At 55.4% G+C, this 22,592-nt stretch overlaps 1 protein-coding gene across 1 annotated transcript in view; it reads left to right on the top strand.

Annotated features, from left to right (window-relative positions):
• Csmd1 (CUB and Sushi multiple domains 1) overlaps window positions 1–22,592 on the top strand; it is an 874,507-nt gene that overhangs the window by 755,138 nt on the left and 96,777 nt on the right. The window contains 9 exon segments of the mRNA XM_048330750.1: window positions 5,011–5,149; window positions 8,287–8,474; window positions 8,950–9,144; window positions 11,141–11,257; window positions 12,060–12,173; window positions 12,385–12,480; window positions 16,758–16,961; window positions 17,718–17,842; window positions 18,419–18,515. Coding sequence (XP_048186707.1) covers window positions 5,011–5,149; window positions 8,287–8,474; window positions 8,950–9,144; window positions 11,141–11,257; window positions 12,060–12,173; window positions 12,385–12,480; window positions 16,758–16,961; window positions 17,718–17,842; window positions 18,419–18,515 — 1,275 coding nt within the window.

Raw genomic sequence — 22,592 nt, 5'->3', positions numbered from 1 at the left:
GTCCTGTGTGTGGGGTGTGCACCTGTGCCCTCCTGTTGTCCTGGGTGTGGGGTGTGCGCCTTGCCCTCCTGCTGTCCTGTGTGTGGGGTGTGCACCTGTGCCCCTGCTGTCCTGTGTGTGGGGTGTGCACCTGTGCCCCCTGCTGTCCTGTGTGTGGGGTGTGCACCTGTGCCCCCCGCTGTCCTGTGTGGGGTGTGCACCTGTGCCCTCCTGTTGTCCTGTGTGTGGGGTGTGCGCCTTGCCCTCCTGCTGTCCTGTGTGTGGGGTGTGCACCTGTGCCCTCCTGCTGTCCTGTGTGTGGGGTGTGCACCTGTGCCCTCCTGCTGTCCTGTGTGTGGGGTGTGCACCTGTGACCCCTCCTGTTGTCCTGTGTGGGGTGTGCGCCTGTGCCCTCCTGCTGTCCTGTGTGGGGTGTGCACCTGTGCCCTCCTGCTGTCCTGTGTGTGGGGTGTGCACCTGTGACCCCTCCTGTTGTCCTGTGTGGGGTGTGCACCTGTGCCCTCCTGCTGTCCTGTGTGTGGGGTGTGCGCCTGTGCCCTCCTGCTGTCCTGTGTGTGGGGTGTGCCTGTGCCCTCCTGCTGTCCTGTGTGGGGTGTGCGCCTGTGCCCCCTCCTGCTGTCCTGTGTGGGGTGTGCACCTGTGACCCCTCCTGTTGTCCTCTGTGGGGTGTGCGCCTGTGACCTCCTGCTGTCCTGTGTGTGGGGTGTGCACCTGTGCCCTCCTGCTGTCCTGTGTGTGGGGTGTGCGCCTGTGCCCTCCTGCTGTCCTGTGTGTGGGGTGTGCACCTGTGACCCCTCCTGCTGTCCTGTGTGTGGGGTGTGCACCTGTGACCCCTCCTGTTGTCCTGTGTGGGGTGTGCGCCTGTGCCCTCCTGCTGTCCTGTGTGTGGGGTGTGCGCCTGTGCCCTCCTGCTGTCCTGTGTGTGGGGTGTGCACCTGTGACCCCTCCTGTTGTCCTGTGTGGGGTGTGCGCCTGTGCCCTCCTGCTGTCCTGTGCGTGGGGTGTGCACCTGTGACCCCTCCTGTTGTCCTGTGTGGGGTGTGCGCCTGTGCCCTCCTGCTGTCCTGTGTGTGGGGTGTGCGCCTGTGCCCTCCTGCTGTCCTGTGTGTGGGGTGTGCACCTGTGACCCCTCCTGTTGTCCTGTGTGGGGTGTGCCTGTGCCCCCTCCTGTTGTCCTGTGTGTGGGGTGTGCACCTGTGACCCCTCCTGCTGTCCTGTGTGTGGGGTGTGCACCTGTGACCCCTCCTGTTGTCCTGTGTGGGGTGTGCGCCTGTGCCCTCCTGCTGTCCTGTGTGTGGGGTGTGCACCTGTGCCCTCCTGCTGTCCTGTGTGTGGGGTGTGCACCTGTGCCCTCCTGCTGTCCTGTGTGTGGGGTGTGCACCTGTGCCCTCCTGCTGTCCTGTGTGTGGGGTGTGCACCTGTGCCCTCCTGCTGTCCTGTGTGGGGTGTGCGCCTGTGCCCTCCTGCTGTCCTGTGTGTGGGGTGTGCACCTGTGCCCTCCTGCTGTCCTGTGTGTGGGGTGTGTGCCTGTGCCCTCCTGCTGTCCTGTGTGTGGGGTGTGCACCTGTGCCCTCCTGCTGTCCTGTGTGTGGGGTGTGTGCCTGTGCCCTCCTGCTGTCCTGTGTGTGGGGTGTGCACCTGTGCCCTCCTGCTGTCCTCTGGTTGGGGTGTGCTCCTGTGCCCCCTCCTGCTCTCCTGCTACTGCATTGCTGTGTTGGAACTCTCTCTCTCAAGAGTTCCTGAAAGGTCCTTGGACTCACAGAGGCCACCCAGAAATGTCATTTAAAACCTTTAAGCTTTATTTCATTATGTGCAATAAAGGAAGTAGCTTACTTAATGTACAGTAATCGACATTTATCTAACATTTCTCATCCTTCGTAATTCTTGTATAAATATAGATCAGCCAAAGTGCTGCAGTTTGAAATTGCAAAGGGCTCCACATTCAGATCTCTGCCATTACTGTTCTCGTTTGCGATATAGAAAAGACCCCTAAGCAAAACTCCTCACTAAAGAGCTCTTTCTCTTGTGAGAGGTGCTTTCCCTACAATCGCAGTGCATTTTAAATAGAATCTGAAAGCTAGAAATGACATCGTTGCCATGAAAATGAAGACCAAAGAAAAAGATTTTCTTCCAAAAGTTCATTAAAATTTCATTGTTTGACCTTATTGGAGGGTAACAGATGATCCTGGCGCCTTTGGTTTGAGTAACCATTTAAGGTGATCTACCACAAATGTGATTTTAGGGAGATACAGCTTATGTGAGGTAGTAATTACATGTACATTGTCTCTCCCTTCAATTAAGCACTTTAACATAAAATGCCTATTTAGAGTACTTCATCTTCATTCTCAAAAGAAATTCAACTTAGCTTCATTATTTTAATGAGCTATCACAGTTCAATTAGAACTTTTCCATAGTCTTTTTTGAAGAATGTTAAATTTAATTAATCTCAACAGAGAGAAGGAGAGAGAGGGAGATAGAACAGGATGTCAGGCCACAGTTAAGGGGTTATTTTGCATACAGTGACCTTGAGGAGATTTTTGGGGTGTAAAGGATTTCTTTCTCCCAACCACACCAGCAGAGGAATTCTCCAGATTCTCGCAATCCCTTATCTTGGACTGTTCATGCAGACCCATGAGATGGGAGCGTCTGTAGCCAGGTCAGACGGCAGCTGGCGTTGGTTTCGTGTTTGGGCCCGTGTGTGTTCGTTCCCTGGCCTCGGTCACCTTGCCCTGCGTTTGAGTGCCCCCCAAGTCGCCCCAGACTTGCAGGTGGCGCAGGCTTCTTTGAAAGAGCAGAGTCCCCCCCTGTAAGGCCGCCATCCACGTAAACCACCATTAGAAAGGCTTTTTTTACCTTGCCATTTTCACATACTCTAACTTCATGGAGGAAAATATTCAGAGGCAACACAACTATACATTAATCTCCAAGAGGTAATTCGGCATCTTATGTTCATTAAAACACACAATTGTAAAATAGGAGTCCCCACACTGTTCCGTATTTTTTGGTTAAAAATATGATTTTGGTTAAGACTACTAGGGGCAGTCACCTAATTTTGGCCAGCAACTAAATATTGCTGTGCTCAGCAGTATAAGGCATAGTTGTTTCAAAGGCCGGCTGGAATCATTTGCTGGCAATTTAATGATCACTTATTAGAGCTACTTCACATGTAGACCTCACGTAACAGGAGAAAATAGGAGAGGTATAATTAGAACAAGTGGACAGTGTCCTAATTACATTGTGCGTTATATTTTTTCCAAAATAAGGCTTGTGTCCTCTGCATAATATCTACATAACAGGACATAGGCTGTTCATGAAGAAGCAGGCAGGTAAATTCTGCTCTCAGGAATCAAGACATTAATTAATGGCCTTTTCCCTTTTTCATTATTTCAAGATGACCTGTGTCTATTGTAGTTGTCAATAAGCCGTAGTGAGACACAAAGAGAGAAAAGCTGTTACTATCAATAGAATCCTAGATAAATAAAATTCATGATTTATAGTCGCCTATTTTTAAGTGCTTTTAGGGAACCGTAGGGGAATGATTCCATTGTAAGCTATGGATTTTACTTATCAGAAAATGGCTCCTTTAGTGTTGTTATGCTTCCCAGTCATACTTCACGGCGGTGTTAGTATGTCTGCGGAAGGCAGATCTTCTTGCCCTTGTTGCTCTTCTTGCCCTTGGAGCAACATCACTGTGTGTGCACACACACGTGTACACACTCATGCACACCCCCCCACACACATGTACCTGTGTATACTCACACACACGTTTTAGCCCTGGTAAATTTTTCTCTATCAGCTAGGTGGTGAGCTAAGTGCCTTTCCCCTTCATCCCCTTCATATTAGCGCCGTATGCCCTCCTCCTCGGTCTCCTCTGCACAGGGTCAGCTGGCCTCCCACCTGCCCACGGTGGACTCCTTTCCACCAGTGGCCGATTCTCTCTGGCTCTGCTTGGGGGCCTCCTCCCCTCTGCCTGAAGAGCCCTGCAAACGGACCTTTGCCCTGTCTTGAAAGACGTCCTCTAGGCCAGATGACTCCTTTCAGCGGGTCAAATGTCCATGGCCCGTGGCGGCTCTGGGTTTGAGGGGGCGCTCCTCCAGCCCCTCCAGTTTCCAGCAGTGTAGGAGCCCGGGGCCACATCCACCCGGTCCAAACTCGGTCGAATTCCTCCATCTGTGGTAGGGGATCAAAGAGAATTTGTTACTCAGTGCATTAAGTGATACTAAGCATTTTCAAATTCAAGAACAGATAGCAGCCTGTTAAGACAAGCTCCATATTGCTGCTTGCCATCCCCAACGGCAGTGTATCTCACTCAGAATTCACCCTCGCACTAGGCGCTTCCCCTTGCACAACAGGTTTCTAAGCAATTCCATCCAGTCCTAGTTTCAAGGTAAATCTCCCATCTCGACCTCTCCTCATGACCCGTGCGTGTGTGCGTGCGCGCGCGTGTGTGTGTATGCGTATGTATATGGGGGTTATCAAATGGGGGTTATTTTGCCACTTTGATATGTGGGATATGCAGCCCGGGCCTACAACTCCCAGAAAACTGTGAGCAGTGTCGAGTGACATTTGTTGGCTGAGCAAGCACTTCCCCAGGACTAATGATCTAGGAAATGTGCTAGGATCAGAGGTAAAGGGAAGAGCGAACAACAGCTAGAGGTCGTTCCTTACACTGCACGCAGCTGTGCCCTAGAATAAACCAACGTAACCCACATACAGTGGCAAATGATTACAAAGACCGCATGGTGGTGATGTCCCTGGATAGTTTTCTCTCCAAGTTGTTTTCGGGGGGTGAGGGAGATTTAAACATTTTAAATTATAGTCATAAAATTGTATTGATCAGTAGTTTGAGAATTCTCCCTAAATATATATATGTCTATCAGTATATTATATTTCAGCCTGTGTTCTGTCACGCTTCCTCGTCTAGAATGCATCCATATGACGTCTGATCACATACATTCTGCTTTATATCCCCGTCCCTCCTAACGTCCCCCTTGGCTTTGTTCTGTGCAGCTGCATGTGGAGGGAATCTCACGGGACCGGCGGGCGTCATTTTGTCCCCCAACTACCCCCAGCCCTACCCCCCCGGGAAGGAATGCGACTGGAGGATCAAGGTGAACGCGGACTTCGTCATCGCCTTGATATTCAAAAGGTACGCCTCCTGCGGGACCCCCTTTCCAGCGGGGCGCTGAGGGCCCGCCGGGCACGGCTGCCTCCCGTACTTCCAGCACCTGCCTTGGGGTTTGGGTCAGCAGACACTCCCTTCATGGGGCGCCATGGTCAGGTGGGTCCTGGGGGCCCTGCCCAGAGGCGTTCTGCTAGGCCGGCGCCTACGAGCGACGGCCACGCACGGTGTGTCTGACCCGCGGCGTCTCCTCCGTGCAGGGGCTTAACTGTCAGGATGTTCTGAAGAGTCACGGGATCGGACGTGGACACGCTTGCGGGTAGAGTTTCTAGTCAGTGGCGCCTGCTTTTCTCCGAGTGAGAGGATGGAGGCATTTATTTCCGTGGCACGTCCCCCGACATGGAGGACGCAGGGCGTTCCGGCTGCAGAGCTGGGGCGTCCCGGAGCTTGGAAAGCCAGAGCTCCTCCACCTGGGAATTAAGACCTAGATCCTAGTCATGAGCGTGTGCGTTCACTCTCGCCGTCCGAGAGGATGGAAGTTCAAATGCTGGTCTGATGAAACGGACTCTACAGTGCACTGCACACAACTTATATTTAGCTGAACACCAGAAGTATAGCCAATGTTACACTTTGGTTACTGACTTGAGTAGATGTGATCTGCTATTATTCTGTACACTGCCCCGGGGGTTGCTTAGTGACCTTGGACCCACTAGATTTTATTTATTTATTTCACCCCCAGGGAGACCGGGGTCCTCCCCTGGGATCTGTGCGTCTCTGCCTCGGGCGGGGTGTGGGTGCTGTGCCCTGGGGGGCTCTGGGTGAGGATTAGTCCCAGCCCAGCGTCTGTAATTCTGCACCTTAACAAGGCGATAAGCCATCGCAGTCAGAGTTGACTAAAGCTGCTGCAGCTGTCCGCCATGGGGATACCTGGCTGACACGGGACAAGTACCAAAGCAAAGACGGCTGGCGGGGTCTCTGCGTGACGCTAAGCTCGGGCTGCTCTTCTGTGTCCCCTGCTCTGACGGCTTCGGACGGGAGCAGTCCTGTAGCCGATTCCCCTGAGCCACCCCCGACCCTCCATCCCCGCCGAGTCCCTGTGCACAGGGACAAGTGGTGAAGGATGGCGTTGGGAGCTGCTCCCACGGGGACTCGCGCCGGAGGCCGCAATCCGTGCCCTCCTGTGGGGGGGGGGGCCGGGGGGGGGAGCGGGACAGTCCCGGGGCCAGAGGCACAGAGGCCACCCAGACTCGGACCAGACCCTGGGGCCGGCGTGAGGAGGGCTGTCACGGTCCCCGTGGGCTGTCAGTCTGTCACGGTCCCCGTGGGCTGTCAGTCTGTCACGGTCCCCGTGGGCTGTCACGGTCTCTGTGGTCTGTCTGTCACGGTCCCCGTGGGCTGTCACGGTCTCCGTGGGCTGTCAGTCTGTCACGGTCTCCGTGGGCTGTCAGGCTGTCACGGTCCCCGTGGGCTGTCTGTCACGGTCCCCATGGGCTGTCACAGTCCCCGTGGGCTGTCACGGTCCCCGTGGGCTGTCAGTCTGTCACGGTCTCCGTGGGCTGTCAGGCTGTCACGGTCCCCGTGGGCTGTCACGGTCTCCGTGGGCTGTCAGTCTGTCACAGTCCCCGTGGGCTGTCACGGTCTCCGTGGGCTGTCTGTCACGGTCCCTGTGGGCTGTCACGGTCCCCGTGGGCTGTCAGGCTGACGCTCCAGGCCTTGGCGCCTTGCCCACTGGGGCTCGTGGTAGAACGTACATGTGTGCATAGCCTTGTAGGTACAGCTACGACAGGTCTTAGCAAACTGAAGCATCTTAATTACAAATCTCATCCCAGTCTTCTATGTGTGAATTACAGTTTATACACAGATATCAGACAGATGTGAGTGGTTTGTATGTTCAGGGTTCAATGAGTAATCCACGCTAATAGATATATGCCAGATATTGGCAATAGAACAAACCAGATGCATGTAACATTTTGTGAAGTATCTCAAATATAACAATGATGCCAATGAAATTCTACGCAGTTGACATACTTCCGGCTAGCTCCCGGACTTAGTAACGGCAGTTTCTTACACTTTCCGTTCTGACTTCAGAGCAATTGCAAATAAGCAGACCCAGCACAGGGGCTCAGGTGCCCAGGGCCTTCACGCTGGAGGGCTCAGCGCAGGGAGGCGCCCTTCTCCTCGCCTTTCAGCGAGTGGTGGGACCTTGGGAGATGCCCGCCGTGCTGGCTTTTCCCTGGACACACCAGATAAACTAGAGCCACTTAGGCAGCACATTGTGGTAATTACAAAATGACACGGGCCCTTCTGTCCCAATTACCAAAGATTGCTGCCAACAGGAAGGAGAGAGAGTGCCAGCTGCCTCTGTGGAGTCCTGGGGAAAGGCGCAAAGAGGCTGACGTGGGGAGGAGGGCGGGCAGGAGTGCCGGCAAGGTGACCCCAGCACCCCCTCCTAACTGGCCAGCGGGTCAGGGCCCCAGGGCCCACGGACGGCCCTGCAGCCTTCGCACCACACGATAGGGCGGACGTGGCCCCGGGAGCGGGGAGTGTGCGTCACCAGAGTCCTCGCCCCAGTGTGAACGCTAGAAAAGCAGAGGAGGAGACGGAGGGAGAAACACACAGATGCACAAACAGAGAAAGAGAGGTGGGGTGTTTGTGGGGGCGTCCCGGACACTACCATTGTAAGGTAATGCTATATGGGTGGATTCACCTGACAAACTAGAGAGAATTACAGTTTTGAAAATAAAAATATACAACGATCATTAAAAAAAATCTTTTTGGATAGACAGCGATACCTACATTATATAATTTATATTATATATGTAATATACACATGTATATAATTAACAATATTCACATAAAATCAGGTCTCCATTGCCTTCGGAGCCTCCTGACCTGAGACTGTGTCGTTAGCAAGCTCGTAGCTATTATACTCGCGTCGCTGCCGTTGGATTCCTCTGACCCCTCTTCCAGGTTGCATTGACTACGGTAGTCATTACACAGGACACCGGTGTGTGTGTGTGTGTGTGTGTGTGTGTGTGTGTGTGTTACAGGTGACACTGCTGTTTTAACACTGTGCTTTCCCCTTATATTGAACCCGATTGCCTTCGCCTTGAAATGATCAGCAAACACCAAGAACTCAACCTCCCTCTGGCCTTGTCTCTCAGCTTCAACATGGAGCCCAGCTACGACTTCCTGCACATCTACGAAGGCGAGGACTCCAACAGCCCCCTCATCGGGAGCTTCCAGGGTGCCCAGGCCCCGGAGAGGATCGAGAGCAGCGGCAACAGCCTTCTGCTGGCCTTCCGAAGCGACGCCTCCGTGGGCCTGTCCGGCTTCGCCATTGAGTTTAAAGGTACCCGGGGGCCCCCCGTGCCCAGCCACGCTGGCTCTGGGCGCGGTGTCGGGTCTGCCACCCCCTCCACCCCCGAGTCCCTGTCCCTGCGAGGAATCTCATTTCTCTAGGGAAGAATAGCCTCCGCTCCCCAGGGGAGGAATCCCAGAGTCACAGGGACACGTTTCTAGCCAAAGTGGAGAGTGTTGACTGCCTTCACCGTTCGTTGAGCTTTGAGGGGCCCTGTCCTTGCCCACCTTGCTGTCGTCCTTTTCAGACGGGTCCCGCGGGGAGCCGGGTTTGAACCCCAGGTCTCTCACGCTGCCCCAGCTTCCTCGCGCGGGCGGTGCCCTGGTGGACTCGGGACGGGGCCCCCCAGGCCCTCTGCCTTGGCTGGCTTTGAACCGGGCCCTTCCAGGTCTCGGCCTGGAGAGATCCGGGGGTGGGCCGAGCCGCAGGGCCGGGCCGCCAGGAGGTAAACTGACGACTCCCGCAGAGAAACCCCGGGAGGCGTGCTTCGACCCCGGGAACGTCATGAACGGGACGCGGATCGGAACCGACTTCAAGCTGGGCTCCACCGTGACCTACCAGTGCGACTCGGGCTACCGGATCGAGGACCGCCCGTCCATCGAGTGCGTGATCGGGGCCGACGGGAAGCCCTCCTGGGACCGCGCGCTGCCCACCTGCCGCGGTGAGCCTCCGCCCCGCCGCTCCGCCCCGCCCCTCCGCCCCTCCGCCCCGCCCCTCCCTCCCTCCGCCCCGCCCCTCCGCCCCTCCGCCCCGCCCCTCCCTCCCTCCGCCCCGCCCCTCCGCCCCGCCCCGCCCCTTCCATCCGCCCCGCCTCTCCGCTCCGCCCCTCCGCCCCGCCCCGCCCCTCCGCCCCGCCCCTCCCTCCGCCCCGCCCCTCCCTCCGCCCTGCCCCGCCCCTCCCTCCCTCCGCCCCGCCCCTCCCTCCGCCCCGCCCCTCCCTCCGCCCCGCCCCTCCGCCCCTCCGCCCTCCCTCCGCCCCGCCCCTCCCTCCCACTGTTTCATTATTCTGCGTGGCTGAAATTGGCAAGGCAGTAATTACTTTTATCGGGAAAAGAGATAGCGGAAATCCTTCCTGCTTGGAATTCATAGGACTAAGCTGGGGGAATGGCAGATTCCGCTGCTTTTTCTTTCTTCTTATCTTTGAAACTCCGCCCTTTAGGAATTCTTAGAGTCAGGGTTTTCTTCTAAATTGCCTGGTGTGATTAATACATGTGAAGACAAAATGACATGGATCGATCAACATGTAGAAGGAAATCCACAACTCACTGAGAGTGTTCTGCCTTAGAAGTTAGATTAGGGTGAAGTATCTTCTTCTGCAAGTGGAGATGACACTGTTCCTTCCACGTTTTCTTCTGGTAGCCGTCCTGGGGTTTGAGCCCGGGCCTGGGCACTGTCCCCGAGCTTTTTGGCACATGGCTGGTCTTCTACCATGTGGGCCACCGCAGAGCCACGTCCAGCTTCCTGGTGATGCATTGGAGATCAGAGTCTCATGGATTTTCCTGCCCTGGCTGCTTTCAAACCACAATCCTCAGACCTGGCTGACGCCTGCTCTGAACACGCAGACTGCCAGCCACAGTCCTCTGTTTTCTCAGCAAAACTCATGCTGGACTCAGTGTGATACATGGGAGAGAAGAATGAAACGCACTCACCTACACGTCAGCCTTGTGCACACATACACGCGCGCACACACACACAGGCAGGTATGTATACATGCTCATGTACATATACCCATGCACACAACACACACATGCACATACACACATGCATATACACACAGCACACACATACACACACGCACACACATACACACACAGAGATATGGGTATGTATACATGCTCATATACCCATGCATGCAACACACACACGTGCACATACATGCACATACACACATGCATATACACACAGTACACACATACACACGCACACACACGCAGATATGGGTATGTATACATCTCATATACATATACCCATGCACACAACACACATATGTGCACATACATGCTCATACACACATGCATATACACACAGTACACACACACACACACACACAGATATGGGTATGTATACATCTCATATAAACATACCCATGCACACACATGTGCACATAAATGTGCATACACACGTGCATATATACACAGTACACACACACACACACACACACACAGCTCTTTGCCACTCTCCATCCCGTTTGCACCCCATCCTTCCAGTGTAGGTTCCTTCACCCCTAACTGAACTTCAGGAGATCCTGGAGCAGGACACCGGTGCTACTCTAGCTGTGTCTGAGGTGAAAAGCAAATCCAAAGCCTAGCCAAGAAAACCCTGCTTTCCCTTTCAGCCTCCTATTAGCACTGGGAGAGCAGGGAATGAAGAGGAACCTTGCACAGCCATGAGACGGTTCTGGGGAGCCTCTTAGAGCCGTTCAATCATTTGTCCTTAGTGAATCACTTGATCACTGTTATGGCTGTTGATTTATTGAGTGCACGTGTCTGAGCCGGGTCTTAAAGGCAACAATATTCATCTGTAAGCGGAGGAGCTTTCGGTGGTGACGTGTGGAGTCTTCATTTGCACACGTCCGCAGAGCGGCGGGGTTGTGTGTGTCCTGTGGCACGCGGGTGAGCATGCGGCCGGCACTGACTCCTGCCTGGTTTTCCTTCCAGCGCCCTGCGGGGGTCAGTACACTGGCTCTGACGGGGTCGTCCTGTCCCCCAACTACCCCCACAACTACACCGCGGGGCAAGTCTGCCTCTATTCCATCACCGTCCCAAAGGAATTTGGTAAGACGGGATTTTTCATTTGTTGTCATACGGTTTCCGTGCTAATAATCCTGTCTTTTGAGTTAAAAAAAAATATCCCAGCTCTCCAGGGAATGAGGTGATATAATGATGCACAGAGGAGTCACTGTCGGGCCATTGGAAGCCCTAGGCCTGGGGCCTTTGACAAGACAAGGCGTGACTGAACCCGGGGGGCAGCAGGGCGGGGCAGGCCGTGGGAGCCAGGACCGAGCGGGAGACGGAGAAGTCCCGTCCCCCCTCACCCGGGAAGCGCAGCTGCTTCCAGCTCCTGACCTACGGAGGGAGCAGTCACCGCGTGCCGCGGCACCCCGAGCCCCTCCCGGCACGGCGCCCGCGAGAGCCGGTGTTCCCTGACACACCCAGTGCCGTGCGCACGAGCACGTGAGCGTCCAGAGCCTCGCGCGGCTCCATCCCCAGCACGTTCGCCCGTCGTGGGGTGGAGCGTCACTTAGACGGCTAGGACACCCGCACCGGTGGACGTCTGTGATCTGAATAAAGATGGCTTCTTTTTACAAATAGACATGCCTCATTGAATGTTCACAGTAGGGAGGAAAGATCATTGCTCCCTCTATCGAACACCTCTGGACGTCTTGTGGTAAAGACGGGAAGCAAATCGAACTCAGTCAACCTCTAGAGCGCCGTCAGTCCGAGCGGATCCGTGCACGCGCGTTCGCGATGCGTCAGACCCTTAGGACGGGAGCCTTCCGGAAGCTGGGAGCTGGAGGCACCCCCCCCCCGCCCTCCCTCTTCTTTAAAGCGCCTGCCCCTCTCCCCCCTTCTCCAGTGGTCTTTGGGCAGTTCGCCTACTTCCAGACGGCCCTGAGCGACCTGGCAGAGCTGTTCGACGGGACCCACCCGCAGGCCCGGCTGCTCAGCTCGCTCTCCGGCTCTCACTCCGGTAAGACGCCGCCATTGTTCTCAGCCCTACTGCACCAAGGTCACTGTAGACTCAGCTGGGCGGCTGCTGTTGTTCAGCTTTTGACGCGCGAGGAGGGTAAGCACGTGCTAGTTTTTAGGCACACGTGGGAAAGTGAACTCTGAGCGTAAGATGTTGGAAGCTGACTGCCCGGTGCCCGTGATGTCCCACCCGTGATCCGCTTTCCTTCCAGGCGAGACGCTGCCTCTGGCCACGTCCAATCAGATTCTGCTCCGCTTCAGCGCCAAGAGCGGGGGCTCGGCCCGCGGCTTCCACTTCGTCTACCAAGGTAGGGGCTCGGCCCGCGGCTTCCACTTGGTCTACCAAGGTAGGGGCTCTACCCGCGGCATCCACTTGGTCTACCAAGGCAGGGGCTCGGCCCGCGGCATCCACTTGGTCTATCCAGGCAGGGGCTCGGCCCGCGGCATCCACTTGGTCTATCCAGGCAGGGGCTCGGCCCGCGGCATCCACTTGGTCTATCCAGGCAGGGGCTCGGCCCGCGGCATCCACTTGGTCTACCAAGGCAGGGGCTCGGCCCGCGGCATCCACTTGGTCTATCCAGGCAGGGGCTCGGCCCGCGGCCTTCCGTTTCCCACCCAGCCAGTGCTCGTCACACACGGTGAGCCAACTGGACCCACACCCCCGTGATGTTCAAGGAACCCAAGCTATGCGTAAACGAGATTACTTCGCAAACTGGTAGCTCCTTTCCGCACTATTTCCGCTTGTTATTCACCCAGCCATGCGAAGGAACCGACAGCAGCCTCTGTGCGGCTGCGCAGGCCTTTGCAAAGGGGTAAATTACACCATCCCATCAGGGTGTAGACCTTGGAAACTTGTTGCATCACGCAATCCCACCTTCCACTGTGAAACTAACTTAAAAACTCAAAGAGAAAGAAAGGATAAAACATACGCACCTACCACTCAGAATTCCCCTCTTAGATTGCATGTTTTTATAGCCTTTGAGCTCTTCTGTACCTTTAGATGCTGGTATTTTGATGCTCTTCTTATTTGGAGCTCATTTAAGGTCCGTTTGGGATTGCTTCCGGTGGAAAAGTGAGGATGTATTGCCTCCTCCGTGTTGTTCTTGCTTGGTATTCACTCTGCGAGCGCGACCCGGTTCGTTAGGACGTGCACGGGGGCCTGGGAAGGGGCGTGGGCCGATGGGGCAGCGTCTCCAGCGATCCGCCCTGCACCACGGAAGAGGCAGCGCTGGGGTTGTCATCATCTAAGTGTGGCTTTAGCCCACCAGCCCACCAGCCACCCCCGTTTTCATCACAGCTGGAGAGAAGCGCATTTAGCTAGGGCTCCTTTCCCTAAACACCGGCTTCATGAGGGCTCGCCCTCGACGGCACAGGGCTCTCCAGAAGCTGCACGGAGAGCGGCAGTGTCCTACCTGCCCTACCAAGCCTCCCACACGGCGGAAGCCCGGCCCTCAACATGTCCCTCTGCCCCACGCTGCAGCGGTCCACAAGACGCGTTTACGGGAGTGGAGGAGAGAGGACGGGAGGATGTCGGACAATTAGGAGGGCGTGCATTTCTGAGTCAGGGTTGGCCGAGAGAGAATAGAAAGAGTTGCTTTGTTGTAGTTATAGCTTTTAACATGTAAATAGCGAACACGTAAAAACTAAATGTAAATAATCAGAAGGTTGAGAACTGAGGGTCCCAGTTTGAATGCAACACACAGGCCCTGAGTTCAGGCCCCAGGTCTGGTGTCCATAGACATAAAAATGAATGATTTTTAAAAAATTAGACATTGTTACAGAAACCAAGTTGAGCAAGCTGTTGCTCACGACTCCTAATCGTCAGTAAATCCAAATTACTGTGTGAAAGCAGAACCGTCGACAAAATCCATCTGATGTGCGTGTGTGCGTGCGTGTGCATGTATGCGCATGTATTTCTTCTCTGTGCATACATGTCTGTGCATGCACGATTCCGTCTTCCTTGTGCTTGAGGGTGGGTAGTGACTAACACTTTTAACGTTTCCGAGGCCCAGTCCGGCCACTTCCCTTGCTTTTGCCGGGGGGTTTGGCAAAAGCGTCACTGCCGTTTTCACTAGTGAAAACCCTACGGAGATAACAAGAGAAGATGGCGAATGTCGTGGACAGCTCACTCAAGAGCAGCAGAGCCCGACTGCAATGCACACGAAGAGTTAAACGGAGCGTCCGTTATTGGGAGAGGGGGGCTCTATTCAAGCCTAGAAATTATTCCAACTCCATTATATAGAAAAATTCCCGAATAGCTCTTTGCTACGCCACTTACAGCTTCCTTCTTTCCTTGGTTCTTAAAACTTGCCGTTGCGCAGTGCCTCCCTGCCTCCCCCAGCCGGAGGATGCTTTGTTAGCAGACAGGCGGCTGTGCTACGGAGCGTGGCTGGAGCGGTGGTGATAACCAGAGGTGGTGACTCAGCATCCGGAAGCCGTCCTGCCCCCCGCCCCTCCCCCAGGACGGTGGCCGTGGCTCTGTGCTAGAAAGCTGCGGGAAGAGAGGTGTGGGCGTCAGGACCCCTGCTCCCTGGCAGTGCTGCGGCCAGGCAGCCCTCTCCCCAGGGCACCAAGACGCCCCTCCTTCACCACCCTGGGCAGCCAGCCCCGGGGAAGGCCGCTTCGGGCTGGGCTTGGGGGCCGGTGGCCGTGCGTGACCAGAGGGTCCTGTGTGGACCGGACGAGCGTGTACGGCCAGGTGGTGGTGGACGGGAGGAGTCCTGGGTGGCAGGGTGCTGGTGTGGGCTGGGGGTGGCAGATGGTCCTGCTTATCCACAGTTCAGCACCTCCTCTCTACCCCTTCGTCTGCTGCACGTGTCTGTGTTCACGGGAAGCATGCAGGCGAGCTTCTTGTCAGTGTGCTACTGTTCTCAGTCATCTTACATGTGTGCCTGCCCTTTCCACAAGTATCTGTTTCTCAGTACCTTGCCTATCTCCTTCCTAGTACCTCACACCAGAATTACCACACTGTAAGGACTCTGTGTCGGTTTCTAGGGGCAAGGAAGACACCTTTTTCTGCGTTTCCCACTCTAACATCCTCTGTGTATCCCCAAGTAATTCAACGCAAGCACATAAACTACACTTGCAGCAGAGCAATTGATTTATTTTGCAAAATATCCTTGAGTTAATTGTGGATCATCCAGTAGTTGTCTGTTTTGGTTTTCTACCCATGATCATTCAACTGTCCCAAAATGCTTAGACATACAAATAGGACAAATAGGATGTTAGACAATATTTTATTACACCAGACTATTATAGCATTCCATATTCCTCTTTCAGGTATGGAAATTAGTGAGTGAGTCTGGTATATCACAAATGTTTTCTACAGTAACAGAGAATATCTGCTTTTATTAATTTTTTCCCATTGAGAGAAAATATTTCAACATGGAAGTCAATCATAGTTTGATAAGAATAATCTTTGGCTTCCATTCTCACAGAACTTTTTCCTTTAAAGCAAGTACCTGACCAGTTTCTATCCTTGCATTTAAAGAGACGTCAGGGCCAGGGCGATGGCGGTTCTGGACAGAGCACCCCCGTCCCGCCCCGGTTCTGCCTCCGTAACGGGAGACGAGAGAAAGCATGCGCGTCGCCAAGACGTGACTCCTCCCAAAGCGTTTGTGTAGCCTGACACACTTCTCTGCCCCGTGGAGTATTGCCCGAGCTTTACCCCCTCCCCCTCCTCATAGGCAGAAGGTTTTCTTGTGCGTTGTTGTGCCTGATGGACAACCTAAGTGAATGTCGCACCTTCACAGGGCATCGAGATAGAGAGAGACAGAGACAGAGAGACGGAGGTAGAGAGGCAGAGGCAGACAGACACAGAGGCGACACAGAGTCAGGGAGGAGAGCGCAAGCCCGAGGAGGGCTCCTTCCCCTGTGCCTCGCCCCCCCCCCCGTAGGGTGGGCCCCCTAGGTCCCTTCCTGTCCTGTTGCCCTTCGTGTGCCTGGCTCACTTCACACGGCACTGAAGGTCCCCCAAGTGGCCGACGGTGCCCCGGTTCCCGTCCCCGGGAAGGTGGGTGGGGTTCCACCGTGGTGATGCGTGGGCCGCAGGTCGTGGGTTCTCGGGGGCTTCGCCAGGGCATCTGCCGTCTCCACCGCGGGCTGGCTGAGGGGCCTGGCAAGGAGCGTGCACTGCCGGGTCACGGGGTCATGCTGGTGATCTCCCTGTGGTCGCACTGCCGTGGCCGTAGCAGTGGTCACCCCAGCGGGCGTGACACTGAGCCGGGGTGCGTCCTCGGCGTGCTCTGCCCCCCCCCAGACGTGTGCGCGGGGGGAATCCGGCCGCTTGCGTGTGGGTGGCGAATCGCCAGGCGGGCGGGGCTCCTCCCGGGTGCGTGGCCTTCCTCTGCGCGAGGACCTGCAGGAGCCGAGGCCGACGCAGAGACGGCGTGCGGACGGCGCCACCCCCGCGGCCCGCTCCCCCGGGCGGGCCGACACGCCGGGTTCCAGCCAGTGACCACGCGTGCCAGACCACGCCGGTCCCAAGGCGCTGGGTTCTGAGGGGGACACGGGTGGAGGGGGGCGACGCGCGTGCGGAGGGCGTGTGCGGAGGTGGACCCGCGCGCCCGTGTTGTCTCGCCCCCAGCCGTGCCCCGTACCAGCGACACGCAGTGCAGCTCGGTGCCCGAGCCCCGGTACGGACGGAGGATCGGCTCCGAGTTCTCGGCGGGCTCCGTCGTGCGGTTCGAGTGCAGCCCCGGGTACCTGCTGCAGGGCTCCGCCGCCATCCGCTGCCAGTCGGTGCCCAACGCGCTGGCGCAGTGGAACGACACCGTCCCCGGCTGTGTGGGTGAGTGGGGTCCACGCGGCCCCCGGCGGGGCGGGCGGGGCGGGCGGGCGGGGCCCCGGCTCCTCCCACGCGCGGGGACGCACGTCACGCGCGAGGACAGACCTTAAAACCGCTGTGCCGTCAGACACCGGGTGCCCATCCCACCGGCGCTGACGCCACGGATCCGCCACGTCCCTTCATTCAGGGAAAGCCATCGCCGTGTTGATTTAGGGTGTTACTTGTGTAATGTCCTGTTAATGGATTTGTGCCAACGAAGGTGTCAAAGGCAAAAGGTTAATGTGGCCAGAACCACCGTGGCCTCATCAGTTATGGATTATTTGCTTCTTTGTGCATAGAGAACTTGCATTCATTTGTGCGTTTTAAGTTTCTCTGAATTTGCTCATAAATCCCATTGATATTGTCTGGAGTTGCATGTCTGCCGACAGGAGAGGATGTTCTGCAATGGTCCTCAAACTAAAGTAGATAATTATTCTAAACAGAGACGTTGTGGTTTGGTTCTCAGAAGCACGGATGAGACTTTTTCAGAGACCCCAGGTCTATAAACAATAGCTTAATTCATAAATAATCACTGATATTACTAAATGAAAAGATAAAAGACTAAGCTTCACCTTGGCTAAAATAAATCCATTTAAGCGTCCTCTAAACAGGTGACGTGTTTCATGCAATCTGATGGCATAGTGAGAGAAACAAAAACAAGATTAGTATTGTTGACATTATATTTATGTTTAATAAATGTAACAAGGCTTTGTCTTTTAGTTCCCTGCAGTGGCAATTTCACTCAGCGGAGAGGCACAATCCTGTCCCCCGGCTACCCGGAGCCGTACGGCAACAACCTGAACTGCGTGTGGAAGATCATTGTTACGGAAGGTTCCGGAATCCAGGTGCGTGCCCGGAGCCCAGAGTGACATGCAGGATGGAGCCAGGCTCCGTGGCCTTTGCTTCCCCTCCCTCCTTCCCTCCCTCTTCCCTCCCTCCCTCCCTCCCTCCCTTCCTTCTTCCTTCCTTTCTGTTTTCTTTCCCTCCCTCCCTCCCTCCTTCCTTCTTCTTTCCCTCCCTCCCTCTCTCTTACCTTCCACCTTTCTTCTTTTTTCTTTCACTCCCTCTGCATTCCTTTCTGTCTTCTTCCCTCTTTCCTTCTTCCCTCCCGGCCCCTTCCCTTTCTCCTCTGTATTGGTTAGTTGTTTGGTTTTATTTTTTTAAAATAACAAACCATAATCTGTTTCTTTTTTAGTCAGTATTTTTGTAAAATGTTTCTAAATATATTTCTATATTTATAATGAAAATGATTTATTTTTATATTATAAACTGTCAAAAGTGCCACCCACAGAGATTTCCGTACACTCAGTCGTGCGTTTCCATCTTTGTTTTGGGGGTGCTCCCCTGAACCGTGAAGAACGACCTCTCGTTAGCTCGGTTGCGCTCACTGTTAATCTTCACTCAACGATTTGGTTTGCTAGATTCAGGTGATCAGCTTCGCCACGGAGCAGAACTGGGACTCGCTTGAGATCCACGATGGTGGGGATGCCGCGGCCCCCCGGCTCGGGAGCTTCTCAGGTACAGAGACCTTGACGCCCTGTCCCTGTGTCCGTGAGCCGTGCTCAGAGAGCGGAGCAGGCAGGACGCACACGCCATCGCCCCGCGGACCTCCTCTCCCTCGTGTCCTTGAGTGTCGGGGCCTGGCTCGGGGGAGACGCAAGGCCGCTCGGGGCCAGTGCCTTGGCCCTCCACTGAATTGCAACACAACAAAACTACTCTTTTTGTTCGTCTTTTTGAAGTAAGGCAGGAGAACATTTCCTTGGCAGTGTGGTGTAATTCAGATGGTTACCATGGAGACAGTGTGATGTCATTCAGATGGTTACCATGGAGACAGTATGGTGTAATTCTGATGGTCATTCTGGAGGCAGTGTGTTGTAGTTCTGATGGTCACCTTGGAGACAGTGTGGTGTAATTCAGATGGTTACCAGGGAGACGATATGGTACATTCTGATGGTCACCCTGGAGACAGTGTAGTGTAGTTCTGACTCTCACCTTGGAGACAGTGTGGTGTAATTCTGATAGTCATTCTGGAGACAGTGTGGTGTAGTTATGATGGTCACCTTGGAGACGGTGTGGTACAGATCTGATGGTCACCCTGGAGACCAATGTGGGGCAGGTCTGACAGTCACCGTGGAGACAGTGCGGTACAGTTCTGACAGTCACCGTAGACAACAGTGTGGTGCAGGTCTGATGGTAGCCCTGCAGTTTGGGGGTTGATTAAGCTGTCATAAATTCGACACTAAATTCTCCACGAGTTTTTGTCAGACTCTGGTGGCAATCTGAGTGCTCCAAGCACTCCTGCACTGTTGGACGCTGGCTATGAATTTGGGGTTCGAGCACCCCAGGACTTGTGATGACCGTGGAATGAATCAGAAGCAGCGGAGTGGAGAGCTTTGGAGCACTCGTTGGCAGGGGTCCAAACAGAAGCGTCCCTGACCACAGCAGGAGTTCGAGCCCCACCTTTAGTCACACGGTTCCTTCCTCTCCAGTGGGGGGCCAGGCCCACCCGCAGTGTCAGGCCGTGGTCCTAGCAGATACCACCACACATCACAGAGCTGCCCGGTCCTCTGCAAGCCCAGGAACTTAGACTCTCTCCCCCGGTCTTGCCTCCTCCTGTGCACACATGGCGGTGTAGAGCCCTGAGCTCCTCAGCTGAGAGACAGCCAGGCAGGCGGCCAGCGGCCTGGGGCCTGAGACCTTCCCTCAGAGGCTGCAGACACCCGGCCTCCTTCCTCTTGGGGGCCCTGTGGCGTTTGCCCTAATTTAAACCACAGGGTGTCCTTGAGTGCTGGCTGGCGCTCTCCCCTTGGCCCGACCCAGAGCTGAGGAGGCAGGTGTCTGCAGACTTGGCAGGATCCGCTCCGCGGTGGAGTCGCTCTTGTCAAGGGTAGAATGCATTTTCAGCTTGCGTATTGGCTGACTTTCCTCTTCCGTGATTCTGGAGGTGTTTGTCACAGTCGCGCACCGACAGGGAGGGCGTGTGACAAGAAGGCAGCCGCAAGTCTGGATTTAAGACATCCCCAGTGAGCAAGTACAGTGGAGCACGGATTACACAGAAATGCACGGAGATGAACACGAACCAGGCTTCTTAGTCCTGAAGAAGGCAGCAAGAAAACCAGGAGTGGCGAAGGCCAGAGCAGACCTCAGTGGCCTTAGAACATCGGTAGACCTAGACAGCACACACTTGTGCACACCTGTGTGCAGGCATGCGTGACCCTTACGTGTGTGTACACTTTGCCCCACCCCTGTGTTTTGAGAGGTGTCCACTGCCACAGCCCAGTAGCACACGACACGAGTTCTCCCCAGACTTGACTTCTAAATGTCATTCTAAGTCCCACTCTGTCTTCAAATAACATCGTATTTCTTGGAGGAATGGTGGCTACAAGGCTGTGGGCAGACAAAGGCTAGGATGCACGGTTTCATATGGAACCGCAGTGCTGGAGTGGCGGTGGGCGCAAGTGGACGGATGGACAGCCCGCGGGGCGGGCGCGGCTCCTCACGCTGCAGAAGCCGAGGAGGACGAGGAGAATCGCCATGCAGTGCAGACTCACTTCTTCACAGCAGTGGTATGGACACCACCACCACACACTTGGGCTGGAAGGTTCACACAGGGGCACGGGGGAAGGCACCGTGTTGGGGAGGGCTGGGACTCAGCCTCGGGAGCTTGGGGGCGAAGCTCCAGGCAGACCCCCCGCCACCCAAGATGAACGCCAGATCCTCGACAAAGCGTGCTCTCGGTTGAACTGCCGTAGTCACCGGCAGCCATGACGGCGGGGAGGCAGGAACGTTCTTCCCCCTGGGCGACGTAGGTGGGCAGGCCGCCCCACGACGTCTGCCACCCGGCGGCGTGGGGAGGGGGGCTGCCCACCCGAACGGCCGGCCGGTCCCGCCGCGCCCAGCCTGCGCCGGGGAGCCCGCCCGCCCGGGAAGCATGCGGGGTCACGGGGATATTCCTGCCCAACGCATGAGACAGGAAGGCAAAGGTCCGGGGTCCCTGTGGACGACTGGACCCCGAAGGGCCACGGTCCAGGCACGCTGGCCTGTGATCGCCCGCGGGAACCCGGGAGGCGCAGGCGGAAGCAGGAAACCCTGACCACGAAGCTGCCGGCTGCCGGCTGCCGAGGAGGCTCCATGGGTGTTGCGTCCATGCGAGGCTTCGTCGGGAAGTCATCGTCGTGTTTCGAAGGAAACGCAGACGCGATCCTTGCGAGAAATGAGTCACCATATGCGGTTCATGCCCCGTTTAGAACTTTAAAAAAGTCGTAAAACATAGGCATCCGTGTGTGTGTAGCACAGGTAAATGGAGATAGAAATAATTATCCAGCACAGGGTACGGATATATCCAATTTTCTTTAAAGTAGAAATTATCTCAGCCTTTTTAAAAAATGCATTGCATGGAAATAATAAATCAGCAGAAAAGCTTGAATGATTCAGAACATAATCAATATTTAAATGTTTTTACTCCTATGATACCTAACAATATTTATAGAGGAGATATTAAACCCATTTTAAAAATTATGAAGTAAGAACGAGAACGAGTCGTCAAGAATACATATTTCAGGCGGAGCGATTGACATCCCAAATAAATTCAGTTTTGATTTTTCATTTCTACTTGGACAGGCATATGTAGGTCTTTTGTGGGAGCTATTAGAAACCAGTTTTGGGAGCAGGCAGGTTATACATTATAAATGAATGAAATACAGAAGAGTGCATATGAATTTGTAGCTGACAATCAGCATTAAAGGGAAGCGAATCTCGGCGCGGGGAGCCGGATCTGCAGGGACGGTGATAACATTTCTCCCTTTCCTTTGTCGCGCGTCCTTCTATCTAGGTCACCGTAGAGCAGTGCGATCAGAAACATTCTGCCTGTAGCAACATTTCTAAAAAGTTGCTCGGTTGCATTTTGTGTGGTGAGAATCCGTTCCCGTTGCCGGTCTGTGCTGGGGAGAGCCCGACGCGGACCCCACGGAGGGGGACCACGTTAGTCCCTCTGCCCGTGTCCGCCGGGCCCGTGGGCACGACCCCTCCCACCGCCGTGGCCGATGGGCCCCCCCGGGCTCTGCATGGCACCCGGGGCGCGGAGACCGCGGTCACGTACGGTCACTCACGTGTGCCCGTCAGGAAACCGCAGGGAGGAATGCCACGCGTGAGCGGGGAGCGGACCTGGACACTGTCCACGCACTCCTGAGGACACTGCACCTTGGTTACGCACAGGAGGAGGGCTCGCCCTTGTTTGTATTTTGTGGAATGAGAACATGGTGACGTTAGCCCGTGGCTGACGGTGTGAGAGCTTTAGCTTGCATCAGAACCTGGCCGGGACGCGGGCTTTCGAATGCCACCCCCGTACAGCCCCGGGGGCCCCAGGAACCCGGAAATGAGCATGGGCAGAGCAAAGACCCCCAAGCTTGACTCCCTAGACTCCTGGGGCCGGGCAGGGCACTGGACCCCGGGAACGGACGGTGTTATTCCCGGCTCTCAGAACGAATCCACAGGGTGCTATGTCTACAGGGCGCATCGCACACCTGTATCTAGAAGTGAAATTCACGAGCTGTGTCCACGTTTGTGCACAGAACAAAGGGAGAAGGAGATGGAGAG

Source organism: Perognathus longimembris, chromosome 21 (genome assembly GCF_023159225.1).
Source record: "Perognathus longimembris pacificus isolate PPM17 chromosome 21, ASM2315922v1, whole genome shotgun sequence".
NCBI classification, from domain to species: domain Eukaryota; kingdom Metazoa; phylum Chordata; class Mammalia; order Rodentia; family Heteromyidae; genus Perognathus; species Perognathus longimembris.
Note: the sequence above shows the minus strand (reverse complement) of the source record. Positions and strands in the feature narration are given on the sequence as shown.